At 51.8% G+C, this 16609-nt stretch overlaps 2 protein-coding genes across 6 annotated transcripts in view; both read right to left on the reverse strand.

Annotated features, from left to right (window-relative positions):
• Positions 1 to 706: 706 nt before the first annotated feature.
• On the reverse strand, positions 707 to 3009 carry CEBPE (CCAAT enhancer binding protein epsilon). Its single transcript, XM_025392716.1, has 2 exons — positions 1983 to 3009; positions 707 to 1222 (listed from the first exon to the last, which is right to left on the reverse strand). Exons 1-2 carry the CDS (start codon positions 2490 to 2492, stop codon positions 887 to 889), a joined length of 846 nt encoding a protein of 281 aa, XP_025248501.1. The 5' UTR covers positions 2493 to 3009; the 3' UTR covers positions 707 to 886.
• A 5949-nt stretch (positions 3010 to 8958) lies between these two features.
• Positions 8959 to 16609, reverse strand: part of SLC7A8 (solute carrier family 7 member 8) — a 60750-nt gene continuing 53099 nt past the window's right edge. For all 5 annotated transcript variants that reach the window (XM_025391990.1, XM_025391989.1, XM_025391992.1 and 2 more), the window contains 4 exons: positions 15079 to 15175; positions 13287 to 13436; positions 11655 to 11832; positions 8959 to 10981 (listed from right to left, as the gene is read on the reverse strand). In XM_025391990.1, the coding sequence (XP_025247775.1) occupies positions 10815 to 10981; positions 11655 to 11832; positions 13287 to 13436; positions 15079 to 15175 (592 nt within the window). In that variant the 3' untranslated portion in view covers positions 8959 to 10814. The remainder of the gene's footprint in view (positions 10982 to 11654; positions 11833 to 13286; positions 13437 to 15078; positions 15176 to 16609) is intronic.

Consider the following 16609-nt stretch of genomic DNA (forward strand, 5'->3'; position numbering starts at 1 on the left):
GGGGTGTCCCTGGCACAGGCAGATTGTCATCCTCCTTCTCATTACCAGTGTTCTCATACACAAATCCGCTTTCCAGGTCTCTCCCAACTGATTCCTGTCCCATGCACTCAATTCTCAAGCTTTACGGAACTGGAGCCCCAGGGATGAGGGACAAAGGATGGAAATGGGTAGGTGGGAGCAGCATTGGGAGGGTGTCCATCTGGTAGACTGAGGCATCGGAACTGGAGAGAAGAGATGGCAGGCTGGATCAAGGGACCATAAATATGGCAGAGCCATCAGGAATTTTCCCGTGGTCACCTGGGGCAGGAGCTCCCAGACTTATACTTCCAGGTGAGAGAGGGTGGGCCTGGGAGCCGCAGGCCTGGGCATGAAGGACTGTGTGGTGCCAGGATCTCCCTACAAGCTACAGATCTTTGTTAGCAGAGCATACAAAGGTTGCTCCAGGTCCTGCGGGGGGCGGGGATGTGCCTTCAGATCACAGAAGCGGGTGATGGGAATGTCAGGGAGAGAAAAGCAGAGTGGCAGATACATGGCCTGGTTGTGTGGCATGTAGGGGGCGGGCTGTGGACAGCATGTCTGTGTTTCCACATGTCCATTTGGGCATGGAAACAAGAGGTGCAGACCTAGCCACATGCATCCTCTGTCCCCAGGGTCCTCCATGACACACACACACACACACACACACACAGCCAACAGTCCCAACACACAGTCACAGTGCAACTTTATTCAGCCACATAATCATTATGCTGGGTCCTGCCCTTCCTTGCCACCCCGGTTGCCATTTATCCATGGTCTATGTCTCAGGGTTCTAGGCCCCCAGCAGGATGGGGGTTCGCAGAGTCAGGCCGTGCCACGGAGCCTGGTGCCCAAAGTCCACCAGCAAGACTCAGCTGCAGCCCCCCACGCCCTTGATGAGGTTGGCCGCCTCAGGGATCTGGCGGAAGAGGTTGCGGAGGGTGTCTAGCTCCTGGGTGAGCTGCTCCACGCGGCTGCGGAGGCGCTCGTTCTCTGCCATGTACTCCAGCACCTTCTGCTGCGTCTCCAAAATGCGCCTCTTGGCCTTGTCCCGGCTCTTGCGCACCGCGATGTTGTTGCGCTCCCGCCTCAGCCGGTACTCAAGGCTATCTTTGTTCACTGCCTTCTTGCCCTTGTGTAAGGGGCCAGCGGGGGAGGGCGCCTTCAGGAGGGGACTGCAGGGCGGTGCGGCAGTGGCCAAAGGGGCCTGGAGGGGAAGGCACGGAGAGACGGAGAGGTGAGGGCTGGCCAGGAGGCAGAGCGAAGGCGGGACGGGAATCTCTGCAGCCAGGGCACACTTGCTGCATCGAAGGAATACAGGACTCAGAGCCAGCTCCTGTCTCTCAGGTCAAAACTATCATCGCCCTGCTTTTGGGAGATGGTGACCCAGATGCACAGGGTCCTCTGCTTGAGACCAAAACTCCCTTTCATGTCCTCACACTTTCTTTCTTCTTTTTTGTAAAGATGGAGCCTTGCTATGTTGCCCAGGCGGGTCTCCAACTCCTGGCCTTAAGCGACCGTCCTGCTTTGGCCTGGCAAAGCGCTGGGATTACAGGCATGAGCCACCGCACCCAGCCAATGTTCTCACACTTTCTGAGTACACTTTCCCTCAATCTGTCTTGAGTCTCCTGTTCTATGACCAGCAGACATTTCTTACAGAAGCAGGCGGCAGAGAAACAAGAGGAGGGGGCATGGTGAGCAGCAGAGAGGCTGGTGGGGGGCCTGAGATCAAGGTAGGCCAGCTTGCCGCAGGGTCTTTGGGACATGGTGGGGATTCAGGGTGGGAATGAATTCACAGAGAAGGAAAGGGAGGTCATGGTGCGGTGTGAGCACAGAGGACTGTGGGTTGGGTCCATTTCACAGAGCAACACCAAGCACAGACTCAGCAGTGAGCAGGGGCACAGGGTCCTGTCCACACCAGCCTCTCCAGCCCGGGGCAGGAGGAAAGAGGGCTGACCTGCTCTTACCTTGAGAACGCGCAGAGGCTGGCCGGGTGCTGCCAGGGTTGGGGGCAGGTGCATGGCTGTCTGCCCACAGTGTGCCACTTGGTACTGCAGGGGATTGTAGCCGCCTCGGCTGGCAGCTCGGCTGCCCTCTGGCCCCCGGGGCTCCTCCTTCACCGCCACAGCCCTGGGGTCGTAGCTCCCTGGGTTGCTGTAGATGCCAGGCCCCAGCGCCTTCCTGTCTGGGCCGAAGGTATGTGGAGGGTAGGCAAAGGGCCGAGGGTCAGGCGGCAAGTAGTGGGGGAAGGCAGGGGTTCCGGGGCCCTTGAGGCCTCTGGCCTCAGGCGCTGGCTTCACCGCAAAGAGATCGGAGAGAAGCTGCTCTTCCCCAGACTCGATGTAGGCAGAGAGGTCAATGGAGGCCTCATGCTCACACATGTCCCCCAGATCCCCGGGCCCAGCTCGGCCCCCTGAGAACTCAAGTGGCTGCTGGCCACCCCGGGGCTCACACTCGTAGTAGGTCCCGTGGGACATGGCCGGCCCGCCCCCTCGGCTCCCCGCCCCCACCTGCTCTTGAGGCACCCCTTGGGGTGCTCGGGTTGCCCTCTCTCTACCTCCTCCTGACCTGGGCCTGCCCTCTCTCGATCTCCTGCCCTAGACCTGCCCTCTGCAGTCTCCTCTGTCACCCACTCCTGTGTGGCCTCTCTCCCCCCTCTGCTCTGCTTCCTTTTCCTTCCTCTGTAGTCAATGCCTCTCTTCTCTTCCCTTTTTTCCCCTCTCTCCCCTTGGGGTGACTCAGGGAGGGGCAGGACACACCCCAGAGGGAGAGATGTAAGCCTTAGAGAAAGGGGACTCCTGGCCTATTCAGCAGTTGGGGACACTCCTTGGTCAGGGTCCAAGCCAGGGTTCTGGAGATGCCAGAAGCTGATGCTTCTGGGAATGCCTGTCCACTCCCTCCTGAGCCCAGGAGACTCCAAATCCTCACCAAGGGCAACACCCTACTCTGAGCGTCCTCCTCCCTCCAACTGTGAAAAAGTTCTACGCAGAATGAGGTTCCAAGTTAGAGTGAAGAAAGCCCTCTTCCAGTGCCGACCCTCAGTTGGGTCTCAGCTCCTCCCTTGACATGCCTTCCTCTGGCTCTCCCCTGATGCTGGGCTCCACCTACTCCCAAGAGACAGTTTCTTTTGTGGCCTCACCTCCCAGAGCATTCTCTGAGTGTAGGCCAGGGTTTTGTTTTGTTTTGGTTTGTTTTTGAGGGATCTGGGGAGTAGTGATAGGTCCTAGGAACAAGCTATACATGGGAGCCTGCATGGTGCTGGAGAGAGTACACTCATTTGCTAGGTTTTTGCACAGGGGCTGTGCAATAGCCCAAATATGAGTATGTTTCCAGCCCCAGCTACCTGTAGCAGCCTGGCACAGTTCCTAACTCCCTGGGCTTGGTTGAAGCACCTGGTCAGGACTTGGGCCTTGCACCGCAGGCCCAGGCAGGCTGCTGCCCTTGGAATAGACAGCCATAATCCTCCGGTGGCTCCAGCACTTCTCTCTTCCAGCTGTTCTCTGCTGCAAGAGGCTCAGGCTGGCGCTTTGCCCCTCACCCTGGGCCTGAGGCTCTGCCTCTGGTTTCCTGTGCCCTGGGCTGCAGGGCTCTCAGGAGCTTGCTGCAGCTCGTTTGCTGTCTTTCCTTTTGCATGGCCGCTCTCTGATCTCCAATGCGTGTCTCTTGGGTCTACTTCCTCTTGTGAGGTTTGAGAAGCCTCTTATGTCATCACCTCTTCCTGGGGCTCTGTTTTAGGGTCTCCAGGAGAAGCCCATGGCTCTCTATCTGCAATTCTTGGTTCTGTGCTGGCTCTCCTCTTCCCTTTTCTCTTTCCTTTGGGAACTCCCAACTGCCTCCTTTCAGAGACACCTGCTCAGGTCCTGCTTTTACCTGTTGAATTTCATCTCCAAAAGGTCCAGTGGGGGTGGGGGTGGGGAGGTGGGGGGGAGGAAAGGGCACATAGAAATGTTACTGTCTCTTTTATGACCAGCAAGTACTCTGGGTGCCCCAGGGGGGCCAGAAGTTTTTGTAAGTTGGGCCAAACAAGGGCTGGGTCACTGTGAGTGGGCCCCAGTGGGACAAGTGCAGAGAGGATGTATGTGGCATTGAACATTAAAATTTTAAAAATGTGTATTCTGGTTAGCATATTCCTTCCATCCTCCCTACCCCAACACCTACCCTAGATGCTGTCTGTGCATGACTTGAGACACAGCCAGATATGCTTTCTCTGAAAGCACAGTGACCTGGTATGAGGAGATCTGTGTGCATCCCAGAGACAGATGTCAGGAATTAGGGAGATTTCTCCATTTCAAAGCTGAGCTCTCAGTTTGGTGGCAGTGCTTCTGTTGACCACCAGGTGGCAATATTGGCCCCAATATTTCGGACTTGGAGGGCTGCTGTGGTCTGGACTCAGGTAGACAGCAGAGGGCAGCCTCTCACAGCTCTGGCTCTCAGCAAGCTCCTGCGGGGGGGTCTGGAAGGAGGAAGAGGAGACCTGGCTGGGATGGGGTCTTGCAGTGCAGTTCTAGGGAGAATAAGCAGCCTGCAAGTCCTGCGTCCAGGGCCTTGTCTCCGTGAGGAGAAATTCTGTCCCCTCCGCTACTTTGAAATAATGATAATGAATAGGCCTTGTGCTTGCTGATAAATTAATGATTTTTCAATCCTTGAAACATACACTTTTTCATGCTCTTTGCCTATGGGTTATGCAGGAAGGTAGGCAAGGCAGACAGTATTTTTATTCCTACTTTATAAACTAGGATAACAAGGCTGAGAGGCTGAGCTGCCCAAGGTCATCCAAGGAGGATGCCTGGTTCATCTCTGGCTGAAGGGATGGGAAGGGGTTGCTATGTGACTTGGAGAACCTTCCTGGCCCTCATTTGGCCACCATGGGGAGGGGGAAGTCTGCATCAGTAGCTGCGCAGGAGGAAGTGGGAGGTATGTAAATAGAGCCGCAGGAAATGAGAAAGTCAGCAGCTTTAGCCATGGTGAGATAAATCTCTGCCCCGGCCTCCCCGGCTAGTGCTGACGTTGCTGGTACGCTGACCTCAGTGTTTCCCAGTAACAGGGGTTTGGCTGGGGCAGGCAGGGCTCTGGATGTCAGGGTAGGGTAGGGGGAGCTCTGGACAGGAAGGGGAGGTGGGGAGGGCAGTGCCAGTCTGGGGGATGCTTGCTCAGGAGAAGAAAGAAGCTCTCCCGGGTCAGCAGGATCATTTTTCCTTTGCCACTGCGGTTACTACCTGTTTGGATGAACTGAAATGATGCATGTTTGTTATCTTAGTGACTTTGTAACAGGCCTCCTTCCAGTGCCACTTTTTTGGTGAATTAAGACTTTCCCAGTAGGAAGGTAGCTGAGCATGGCTGTGAAGTGTTAAGAGAGAACTGGGCTCAAATCTGGCCTCTGTCACTAACCAACTCCATGACTCTGGGCAAGTTACTTAATCTTCCTTGCAAAGTGGCAGTAGTAATACCTCCTTCATAGGGTTGTTTAATTTAAACTGTGAATAACATAGTGTATGTCATGCAACTGGTCTTAGTAAATGTGAAGTCTCCTTCTTCTCTTCCTCTGACCTCTCATTGCAGTTTTATCTGTGTCTCCTTGACACTCACTACCTGCTGCCTGGTGTGGTGCATCAGTTTGACGAACATTTTTGAGCACATAGGTACCAGGCACTGCACGGGGTCTGGGGATGTGTTGGCTTTAGCCCTTGCCAATAGGGATCACAGCCCAGCAGGAAGGCCCACAGGCAGTGGTTCCAGCATGGCATGGGTGGTCTGTGGAGCCAGGATGCGCACACATATGTGTGCCATGCATATCCTTGGTTTTGTTCCCCTAGCAAACTATTTGCTTTTTGAGGGTAGAGTCAGTTACATCTTTTGGACCTCTTCAACTATGGTGATCACATTTCCTGAATTAAAATGAAGGACAGTGCCGGGTGCGGTGGCTCGCACTTGTAAGCCCAGCACTTTGGGAGGCTGAGGCGTTTGGATCACGAGGTCAGGAGATCAAGACCACCCTGGCTAACATAGTGAAACCCCGTCTCTACTTAAAAAAAAAAAAATTAGCTGGGCGTGGCGGCACGCGCCTGTAATCCTGGCTACTCTGGAGGCTGAGGCAGAAGAATCTCTTGAACCTGGGAGGCGGAGGTTGCAGTGAGCCAAGATCACGTCACTGCACTCCAACCTGGCAATAAAGCTAGACTCCGTCTCAAAAAAAAAAAAAAAAAAAAAAAAAAAAAGAAGGACAGGCAGGTTGACACATCTGAATATCCTTATGAAGACAATGGAAGAAAATATTTGAAGTCTGTGCTGACTTAGAAAAATCAGGAAAAAAATTTACTATTTCTACAGCATATAGCAAAGTCTTTGACAGAATGGTCACAAAAAGATTTGTTGTGTGACCACATTAATAAATGAATGCATAAGCAGCTACTATTTCAGTGACTTTCAAAATGTTCCCAAATTCCCTAAACTCAGAGCATGTGAAATTCCTAGCATTAAAGTGACTGACAGGGTTAAGACGGGAAATGGCCAGGTTAAAAGTAAATGTTTGTTGCCCGGGAGGAGACCCACATTTGCCCATTTGACCAGGTTGAAAAGATCAGCAGGTGTCACAGAAAGAGAGGGTGCTCCTGAAGGACAAGTGCCTCCATGGAGTGAGAAGGGATGAGGGACAGGACTTGCTCAAATGGGGCAATAGGGAGGAGCCTGGGGCAGTCCAGGGAAAGAAAAGGTGTGTGTGCTGGGGAAGGGGGGCCCAAAGGGCAGATGTGAGGCTTGGAAAAGACTGGCCTCTGCCTTTTGGGATAACCTAAAATTGGAAGATTGAGGAACTGTTTACGATTAGGTCCAGCTCTCTCTCTTAAAATGCTAAGCAGGTAAGGTGACTTGCCCAAGGACACACAGCTGTTTGGTGGCCGGCCTCCCAGCTCGGAGTCCCTGTTGAATGGCGAGCTTCCAGCCTGTCTGGAAGAATGACAGTCACAAAGCAGGAGTGTTGGCATCAGGCCAGGACTGGGAGTGGCGGCATCTTGCCTGCCTTGTCCTCACAGTGTTCCAGATGGTGAAGGGTGATGTCTTAACACCACTGCCGCTCCACCACCCCCTTTTCCCCGCCCTTGCCCTACATCTGCTAGCAGTGCTGGCTCTGGACACGCAGCCAGGAAGGCAGCCCATAAAGACAGGGACACAAAGCAAGGACTGGGGCTAATCCCATCAACTTCCTCTGGCAGTTAACCCAAAACGCCAGGAAGTGCTTGTACATACCTTAATGACTTCTTCCTTTTTCCCTGTCCTAGTCCAACGGTCCTCCTACTCTTCCTCCTAGAGCTAACTCTTCTTCTCAGATGGCTCTGTCTAGCTGAGTGAACCTAGCCTTACCTCCCAGGCCCTCCCATCAAGCTCCTCGGATCCTGACTCGCCCCATAGACTTGGCTCAGGCTGTGCTGATGAGAGAAGCCTTTGCTGATCAAGCTTTGGGAGGACGTCTGCCTTTGCCTCCCTCAGCTTGGCTGGGTGCCGTCTCTCCCTTGCCCACGTTCCCACCCTGGGCAGTGTTGAGTTCTTCCCAGTTAGTCTGCAGGCTTTCACTATGGTGCACAGAGCAGGAACTTAGTAACACTTCATGACTCCAAGAAGGAATGAGTGAGTGTTGGTAAATAAAAAAGTACAGAAGGTCATGGTTTTGGACTAAGCTCCTGCTCTAGGCCCCACAGACCAGACTAAAATCAAAATGGAATCCCCCATGCTAAAGTTCCACATCACCAAATCTAAACTAAGTTGTTATCTGACCTTCCTAGAAATCAGGAGAGAGATATAACGGCCAATTAAAACAGGTCAATTTCAATATTCAATGGGCATGATAATGAAGTTCCCTCTGCTTTAATCTTTACACAAAATAAGGTAGCCTGAGGGATCCTGATATTAACTAATCAGTTATTTTTCTATTGTTCTGTCTCCTGTCCCCACCTTACAAGAAAAGTAACTTTGTTTCTGAGACAGGGGCTTGCTCTTCCGCCCAGGTTGGAGGTGCAGTAGCGCAATCACAGCTCACTGTGGCCTCAACCTCCCAGGCTCAACCTGTCCTTTCGGCCTCAGCCTCCCAAGTAGCTGGGACTACAAGACATACCACCATGCCCAGCTAATTTTATCTTTTGTAGAGATGAGGTCTTTTTTTTTTTTTTTTTTTTTTGAGACGGAGTCTCGCTCTGCCGCCTAGGCTGGAGTGCAGTGAGTGGCCGGATCTCAGCTCACTGCAAGATCCGCCTCCCGGGTTCCCGCCATTCTCCTGCCTCAGCCTCCCGAGTAGCTGGGACTAGAGGCGCCCGCCACCGCGCCCGGCTAGTTTTTTGTATTTTTTTAGTAGAGACGGGGTTTCACCGTGTCAGCCAGGATGGTCTCGATCTCCTGACCTCGTGATCCGCCCGTCTCGGCCTCCCAAAGTGCTGGGATTACAGGCTTGAGCCACCGCGCCCGGCCGAGATGAGGTCTTGCTATGTTGCCCAGGCTGGTCTCAAACTCCTGGGCTCAAGAGATCCTCCCTCCTCGGCCTCCCAAAGGGCTGGGATTACAGGAGTGAGCCACTGTGCCCAGCCAAGAAAAGCAACTTTGAAAAGTGACTAACCAGCTTTCTTCAGCTCTTTCCTGTCTGTAAAGCCAACCTCTTCTGCTCAACTCTTTGGAACATGTATTCTATTTAATGGAATGAAGTGTTGCCTGATTCCAGAATTACAGTAAACAGTTGAGATCTGTAAATTTGTTGTACTTTTGTCTTTTGATGATGTTTTTGGTTCAGAATGAGAGTCAGTGGTTTGAATGCACTGGCACTGAGTCCCTACGATAGCTAGAAGTTACAGAGAGCAAGAGCTTTTAGGAATGGCATTCTGGAAGGAACCTGGCACGATCTCCTAAGAGGAAATGCCTGGTGACTCTGTCTCAAAAGGTTACTTAATTATCAACACCACCAACTTCATTTCCGTTTTAAATTTTATTACATCAAAAGAAAAAACTTCTCCACAAATCTTAAAACCTACACCAAGCGAAAGAAATTATCATCAAGGTTCTAACTCCACCCCCCAAAACAACCTTACATTTAAAAAAATCCAAAAGAAATAGAAATACCAGCTTCAAAAATATTTATCCAAAAAGTAAGGCATCAACTTTACAAAAAAATAATTGAAGGAGGGGAGGAAGTTGGAGGAATGAGAAAAGAGGGAACAAGAAGATGGTCCCCTGACCCTCCAGGGGCCAGCCCCAGCCTGCCGGGCATCTACGCTGAAGGGGTCACAACTCAGACCAAACTCGGCATCTCACCAACTATGGGGCAGGCAGGCTGGGCGGGGAAGCTGGGAGACACCACCCAGGTCAGGAAGGGCTCCTGTGTATTCCAGTTTAAGCAGACAGAACTGGGGTGAGGGAGAGAATCCCGATTTGTGATAAAAGGATCCTAAGTCCTTAGTGCAGCAGGAGTGACTGGGGAGGTTGCAGGGCCCATGACAAACTCCATGGCCTTCCATTGGAGCCCAGGGAAAGGTCAGAGGCTGCCAGCCACAGAGGAGGGCCTTTTTGGAGGACCTCCAGAGTGGGCGCCCTGCTGCCGCTGCCCTCTCACCCTGCCCCAAGACGGCATGGCACTGAGACCTGAGAGGAGTGGGGGGCTACTGGAGTTGAGGACGGACGGGAAAGGAACTGGGCTTCAGTCAATGCTCTCCCCAGTCTCCCAGGGTGTGGAATGGGCACCTCTGGGGAGGGGGAAAGCACCCTTCCTCCCAGGGAAGGCATTTAATATCAGATCCGTCCTGAGGGTTAGAAATAGGGGAGTATTTTTAGGCCAAGTTCTTGGATGGGAGGTGACTTAAGGCTGATTTGGCTCTGATCTCAGGCCTGAAGGACTTGGGGATCCTTCACACCCGGTCCCAAGCCAAGGCCCAGAGAGGAGAAGGGCATGGTGGGGGCGGTGGTGCTGGCTGTGTGCGGGCGTGCTGGGAGTGGCTGTAGGGATAGCAGGGGACTGCTCCTTCCTGTGATGGGGAGGTGGAGTTGCTGAGAGAGATGCCCACTAAATTAAAAATCAGAAGCCTTTTTGGCTTCTGGAAGCTTTGGCACCATGTTGGGGGCAGGATGCAGGAGGCAGGGGCAGGGCTGGGTTTCTGCAATCTGAGCCTTTCTCAGTATGTTCCTCAACTGCCTGGCTTGGGGGTGGAGAGGCTGTTCTTCTCCTTGGTCCTTAGCTCTGGGAGTTGGCGTCCTGAGGAGAACCGAATTCTGGACCGGGAGCCCTGGCTGGGGTGGGTGCAGGTATGATGGGGAGGGGCAGGAAAGAGGGCAGAGGGAAGCATCCCCTTGGATTTTGGGTCCCTGGTGAAGAGATAGGGTCTTGGGTCTCTCCAGCTGACCCCTTGATGGGGACAGAATTGCTTGAGCCTGTGCCCCCGCAACACAGCCCCTGTGGCCACCTCTCCTCTCTGAAGGGGCCTCCCTGGGAGGGAAGGCAGTAATGAGCTCTGGTTCCTGAAGAAGCAGCTGAGGGTGTGGCCCAGCATCTTGGCACCTTGGCATCTCCCCTCTCCTCCAGCAGCTGGGAGTGTGGGCAGCACTGGAGTGGGGCCTGGGACATGGACCCTGGGGTGAGAGACTGGTTCTTTGGGTATGAATGTGAGTTTTTGTTTACAATTTCTCACTACCCACACCGAAGTCCTACCACTGCCTGACAAAAGCAGAGAGAGGGGTGTGTGTGTACTTGCATGTGTTGGGGGGAACCAAGGCAGGGAGGTAGGATAAAAGGGGAGGGAGGAGGGAGTAGCCAGCTGAGGGAATGGTGGTCCTTAGGGCTGGGCCTGCCCCGCCACGTCCTTGTCCTTGGTGGGAGTGGGTTGGTACATGGGCTGCTGCTGCTCCTCCATGTCCTCATTAGCCTTCTCTGTCCCTGAGCCCTGCTCCGCCTCGGGGTACACGACCACACACATCTTCTGGCTCACCAGGGTTAGCAGCTCTGTAGGAAGAGATCAAACAGAAACCAGGCCGGTGCTGAGCATCCCACCAACCTGGCCAAGCGGCCCCAGCCCTTCCCGGCTCTCCTGCTCCAAGTTCTGCCTCTTCAGAGCAGTCAGTGCTTGAGGAGAATCCTTTCCACCTGGTCTGCCTCCTGCATCTCCCGCTGGCTGCTCCTTGCTCATGAAGGCCCCAGCCTTCCACCTTCCCTGTGCCCACTGACCCCCAAGTCCAGGGTCTCCGCTGGTCTCCACCCAGCTTGGGGCAGCTCTCACAGGATGGCTGATAGGTTGCCTATTTAATTTTTAAATTTTTAATAATAGAGATGGGGTCTTGCTATATTGACCAGGCTGGTCTCAAACTCCTGGGCTCAAGTGATCCTCTGTCTCAGCCTCCCAAAGTGCTGGGATTACAGGTGTGAGCCACTGTGCCCAGCCCAGGTTGCCTATTCTTGCAGGTCTAAGGTCTGTATGGAAATGCCAGCTGTTCTCCTCCCTCAGAGGTCTCTGGGAAAAGGCATCTGCTTTCCCTGCTCTGGACTCCTCCAGAGCTCTGTGGACTAAGGAGAAGGCGAGCCTAGGTCTCCTGGCCCTGGTGGCTCCCCCACCCCATCACTGACCACTGCATTCCAGCCCAGGAGGCCCTCAAGCCAGCCAGAGCCTCCAACAACTCACCAATGAAGTCACTGAAACACTTGGGCTTGTGTTGCCAGTAAACACCCAGGAAATAGACAGGCACTCCTGTCAGCATGATGGCCAGGCCAATGCCACACACCACCGGCTCTGACCACAGGCTGAAGACCAGCAGGAAGGCCCAGAACAGCAAATAGATGATGGGGAACAGCAGGTTGATCTGTGGAGCAGAAGCATGAGGCATGTGAATTGTGTAGGCCCCGCGGCCCCCAGGACTAGGGACTGAGGCATTCTCTCTCTTCTTCACCCACAGAGACACATCCTCAAGGGCAAAGGCTGGGCTTCCCTCAGGTCTGTGGTCCCACACTCATCCCTGATAGGGCAGGGGCTATATGAACAAATGTTGATGAACATGGATGGTCAGACAGGAAGACGATGGGGAGGAGCTAGGGAGGAAAGGACCCCCCTTGCCCATGTCCTCAATCCTGGGTGTGATTAGACAAGGCCTCATCATGCATGCCACGTGCCTGTGGCAGCCAGAGAAGCCCACAGGGATGGAGAAGCTTGCTGGCACATGGGTGCGTCTGCTGAGGTCCTAGGGTGGAGGGGAGGTGTGGCAATGCACAAAGTGCAGGCAGGAGACGATTTGAATCACTCAGGCTCCCTGGTCCTCGCCCACTTCTATGCAGGGCCCTTATGTGGGCACAATATGGCAAATGTCAGCTCCTTATGGGCCACATGTGGGGAGTTCCCTAGAGTATCCTCTTCAGGGCTCCAGGGGCAGTCCTGATTCGGCTGCCTTTCTCTTCCTTGTCTTCCTTGCTCAGAAGGGATGTGTGTGGTGGGGACCTGGGATTATTCTACCTCCTCTTCCCTCTAGCAGGTTTTCTAAGAGTGAGAGTAGAAAATCGTGGTGGAAATGCCAGTGAGGAACTGAGAGATTTGGAGAGCCTTTGATTTTTCAGCTGGAAGGATCTTCTAGAAGCATCTAGTCACTGTTTCTAGAATAGGATTGTACAAATAGCTCTGGAGTACACTCTATTCTTCTAATTTGTTGGAGAACTCATAATGCTCTAGCATGTCTTGTTCTGAGCAATCCCATTAATTTCTATCACAGAGTTATATCTTGTAGCAATATTAGGTTCACTGAGCACCCTATATGTGTAGGGCTATGGGAGTTTAAAAAGAGAGGATCATGGAAGGTTGCAGTGGACTAGAAAACTTCAAGGAAAAGGAGGTACTTGAGGCGCATTTGGAAAATGGTTAAAATGTAGATGGGCAGATAGGAGGAGGAAAGGTATTCTGGGATGGAGACACAGCACATAGTGAACCCAGCTATCTGGAGGGACAAGGAGGAAGTATTGGGGAGATAAGAGAACCTTGAAAAGTCAGCTGGAGTTTAAGGCTTAGACTGGTAGGAAACAAAGGAATGTCAAGATGAAAGTGACATTTGATCTGACTTATTCCCCAGCTACAGTCTGCTCCGATCTCATCCCCAGTGGAGAACGCAAATGATGGTCCCATTCACAAATGGCCCTTGCTTTCCAAAGGGTCTGCTACCATCAGAGATGATGATGTGTGGTCAGCAGCTAAGAAGAGAGGTGATTTAAACATCTGAACTGCAGCTAGAACCACAGAGGAAGGGGTGGGGACCCCAAAGGGAGGTTCTCTCACCTTGATGGGGCGGGGCATATCAGGCTTCTTCCAGCGAAGGACTATCTGTCCAGCAACCGTGACCCCATAGAACAGGTAGTTGATGAAGCCCACGTAGTTGATGAGTGTGTACATGTCGCTGGTGACCAGCATCAGCAGGGTGGAGATGCACTGGGGAAGTGGGAGGAGCTCATCAGTGATCCAAAAGATATTCGGAGACTGGTATTATAGATTAGGGGCTGTCCCCCAGCCTCCAGCCAGATGATGCCATTGTATAATGGATGTCTCGAAATGGAGACTTTAGAACCTCCCCTAGTAACCTAGGACGTTACAACATCTTTATCGCTAGGAAGTCCTTTCTTATTACAGGGGTGATGATAAAAATATTTAACCACTGGTATGGCACGGGCACTAACCACTTAGAATGGATACTGGGCATAAGCAGCTAGACTGGCCACCCTGGTATTACCTGGCTCTGTGTCAGCCCTGGTTTCATTTGTATGTCTCTGTTGGTTATAGCTCAAGCTAACTTCATTTTTTTAAATCCCTTAGGGAAGATTGTTAATAACAGATTAAGGCTTTATTCCTGCCCTCATCCTTTTCTCCTGGCTGAGTCATCTATTTTTCTTCCTTTTCTTTATTAATTTCAAAACTGGTTACATGGAACTTACTGTGTGCCAGGTCCCTATTTTTAGCATTTGACAAAGATTAACTCACTTAACCCTCATAACATCCGAATGAGGTTTTCTTGACAGAGTCTACTTTCCAACTTCAAAATCATCTCTGTGGCTCTCTTGGAACCATGCTCCTCCCTTCTGATAACTTGTGAAGGTCAACAAAAGTTCTGTCCTCCTGTGAGAGCCGATAGTTAAAATAATTGAGATGCTTTTAATGGTTCTTGCTGCATCTGCCTTTTAGTCACACTACTGCACCAATAGCTCTAACTGGGAAAAGAAAAAAAAAAAAAGGGTATGGCCCACTGGGAGTACTGTCTTCTCCACCCACCTTCCACAACCAACCAGTCAAGGTGACCTTCATCCTACATCTGAACATTCTGATGTTATACAGCAATGCTGTACAATGCTCTTGACTCCCATGAGCTCTGTTATTCTGATTTCTAACTGCTTCGCCAGTGGACCAAAATCATTTTTAGTGTTTTATTCAGGATCCAGAAGGAAAATAAAAATAACTCAAAAGACTCAATGGGGACAAGTCTTTGTTCCTTCCTTTAGCTCTCTCTAAATGATTCTACTCTGGGGATATTTTATTCCCATCTCTTTCCTGTCCCAAGTTTCCTTTTCACAGTTTTCAGTTTATCAGTCTTCCTCTATGATTTTTCTTATTTGGTGTACTCTTAACACTAAATTCATTTCAGTGATGTTTCCAAGAGACTGGCAGGCTGTCCTGAAACTTGATGTGGGGAGTGGGTGTTTGCAGGGACCAACCAGCCAGGAGTAGAGACCAGTGCCACAACCCCGCGGTAACAGGTGTGAGGAGAGCCAAGGGAGACATATTTTTTTGAGGCTGTAGAATCCTGAGGCAGTCAGTTCAGTATGACCCAAAAGGATGGGAGAATGGAAATAAGTCAGCCCGAGAGCCTTAGGTATTTCAGGACTCAGGATCTTTCCTTGTTATATCTCTTGATATTAACAAAGCTGATGAGTATCATTTGTCAGATCATCTAAGATCCAGTGAGACCTAGCAGCAGACTGGAAAGGTAACAGGGGTGTGTGTGAAAAGCATGAATTCCCAGCTTAGACTAGGCACAAAAAGAGGGAGGTGTGTGGAGAGTTACAGCAGGAAGGGCCCTTACTGTGAAGAGCAGGGCTGGGATTGGAGTGCAGCGCTTCACATGGATCATGGCCAACACACTGGGAAGGTGGCCCTCTCGGGCTCCAGCGAAGAACAGCCTGGCAGGGAGAAAAGCAGGTCAGCCTGGGATAACCCATGGACCACCAAGCCCGAGTTCCTTCATCCATGCCTACCTTCTGCCCACACAGGGGCATCCTCCCTCTAACCGGATACCTGCCTTCACATGCACACTTTCCGCCCCACCAGCCACAAAACCTGTGTTCACAAATGCAGGTACAAGCAAACCAGAGGCAGCCAGTGGAAAAGTGGATGAACCCTGGGTATGTTAGACCCTGAATGTGGTATGGGTGGCTCAGGGTTACTGATAATTGTACTGTCACTCAGTGGGGTGCTCCCAATGCCTGGAAGGCTGCAGGAGCAACCTCTGTCTGTTGCCTAAAGTCTTCATCTCTTTAAAAGCATTCCTCACATCCTCAAAGGATGCAGATTCCCTGATACACTGGGACTGAACTGCATATGGAAAGCTTTAAAAACACTTTTTTTTTTTTTTGAGATGGAATCTCGCTCTGTTGCCCAGGCTGGAGTGCAGTGCCACAATCTCGGCTCATTGCAACCTCCACCTCCCAGGTTTAAGCAATTCTCTGCCTCAGCCTCCCGAGAAGCTGGGATTACAGGTGTGTGCCACCATGCCCGACTAATTTTTGTATTTTTGGTAGAGACGGGGTTTCACCATCTTGGCCAGGGTAGTCTTGAACTGCTGACCTCATGATCCACTCACCTCGACTTCCCAAAGTGCTGGCACTACAGGCGTAAGCCGTCATGCCCAGTCTAAAAACACTCTTATCCTAGTGAGAGAGTAGTTGTTTTTGTGGGAGTGGAGAACTGGTGGTGGAAATGTTCTGTATCTTGTTTTGGGTAGTGGTTGAATTTTGACAACTGTCAAAATTCATCAAATGGAAGCCAGGCACAGTAGCACACACTTGTACTTCTAGCTACTTGGGAGGCTGAAGTAGGAAGACTGCTTGAGCCCAGAAGTTGAAAGCCAGCCTGGGCAACATAGTGAGATTCTGCCTCTAAAAAACAACAATGAAAAACAAAAACGAACAAACACAAACAAAACTACCCACACAAAACTCATCAAAATGAACATTTATGATCTGCTTTTTTTTTGAGACAGAGTTTCGCTCTTGTTGCCCAGGCTGGAGTGCAATAGCGTGATCTTGGCTCACCGCAACCTCCGCCTCCCAGGTTCAAGCGATTCTTCTGCCTCAGCCTCCCGAGTAGCTGGGACTACAGACATGTGCCACCATGCCCGGCTAATTTTTGTATTTTTGTTAGAGATGGGGTTTCTCCACGTTGGTCAGGCTGGTCTCGAACTCCTGACCTCAGGTGATCTGCCCGCCTCGGCCTCCCAAAGTGCTGGGATTACAGGCGTGAGCCACCATGCCCAGCCTATAATCTGCTTTTTTTAAAAAATATGGAGGCAGGGTCTTGCCATGTTGCCCAGGCTGGTCTTGAACTTCTGGGCTCTA

The sequence above is a fragment of the Theropithecus gelada genome, chromosome 7b, assembly GCF_003255815.1.
Source record: "Theropithecus gelada isolate Dixy chromosome 7b, Tgel_1.0, whole genome shotgun sequence".
NCBI classification, from domain to species: Eukaryota; Metazoa; Chordata; class Mammalia; order Primates; family Cercopithecidae; genus Theropithecus; species Theropithecus gelada.

Coding starts and splice junctions, on each gene's coding strand:
- CEBPE (XM_025392716.1), bottom strand. CDS start 2,492: ATGTCCCACGGGACCTACTACGAGTGTGAGCCCCGGGGTGGCCAGCAG. Junction 1,223..1,982: donor AGCCTCTGCGCGTTCTCAAG/GTAAGAGCAGGT, acceptor CTTCCCCTCCAG/GCCCCTTTGGCCACTGCCGC.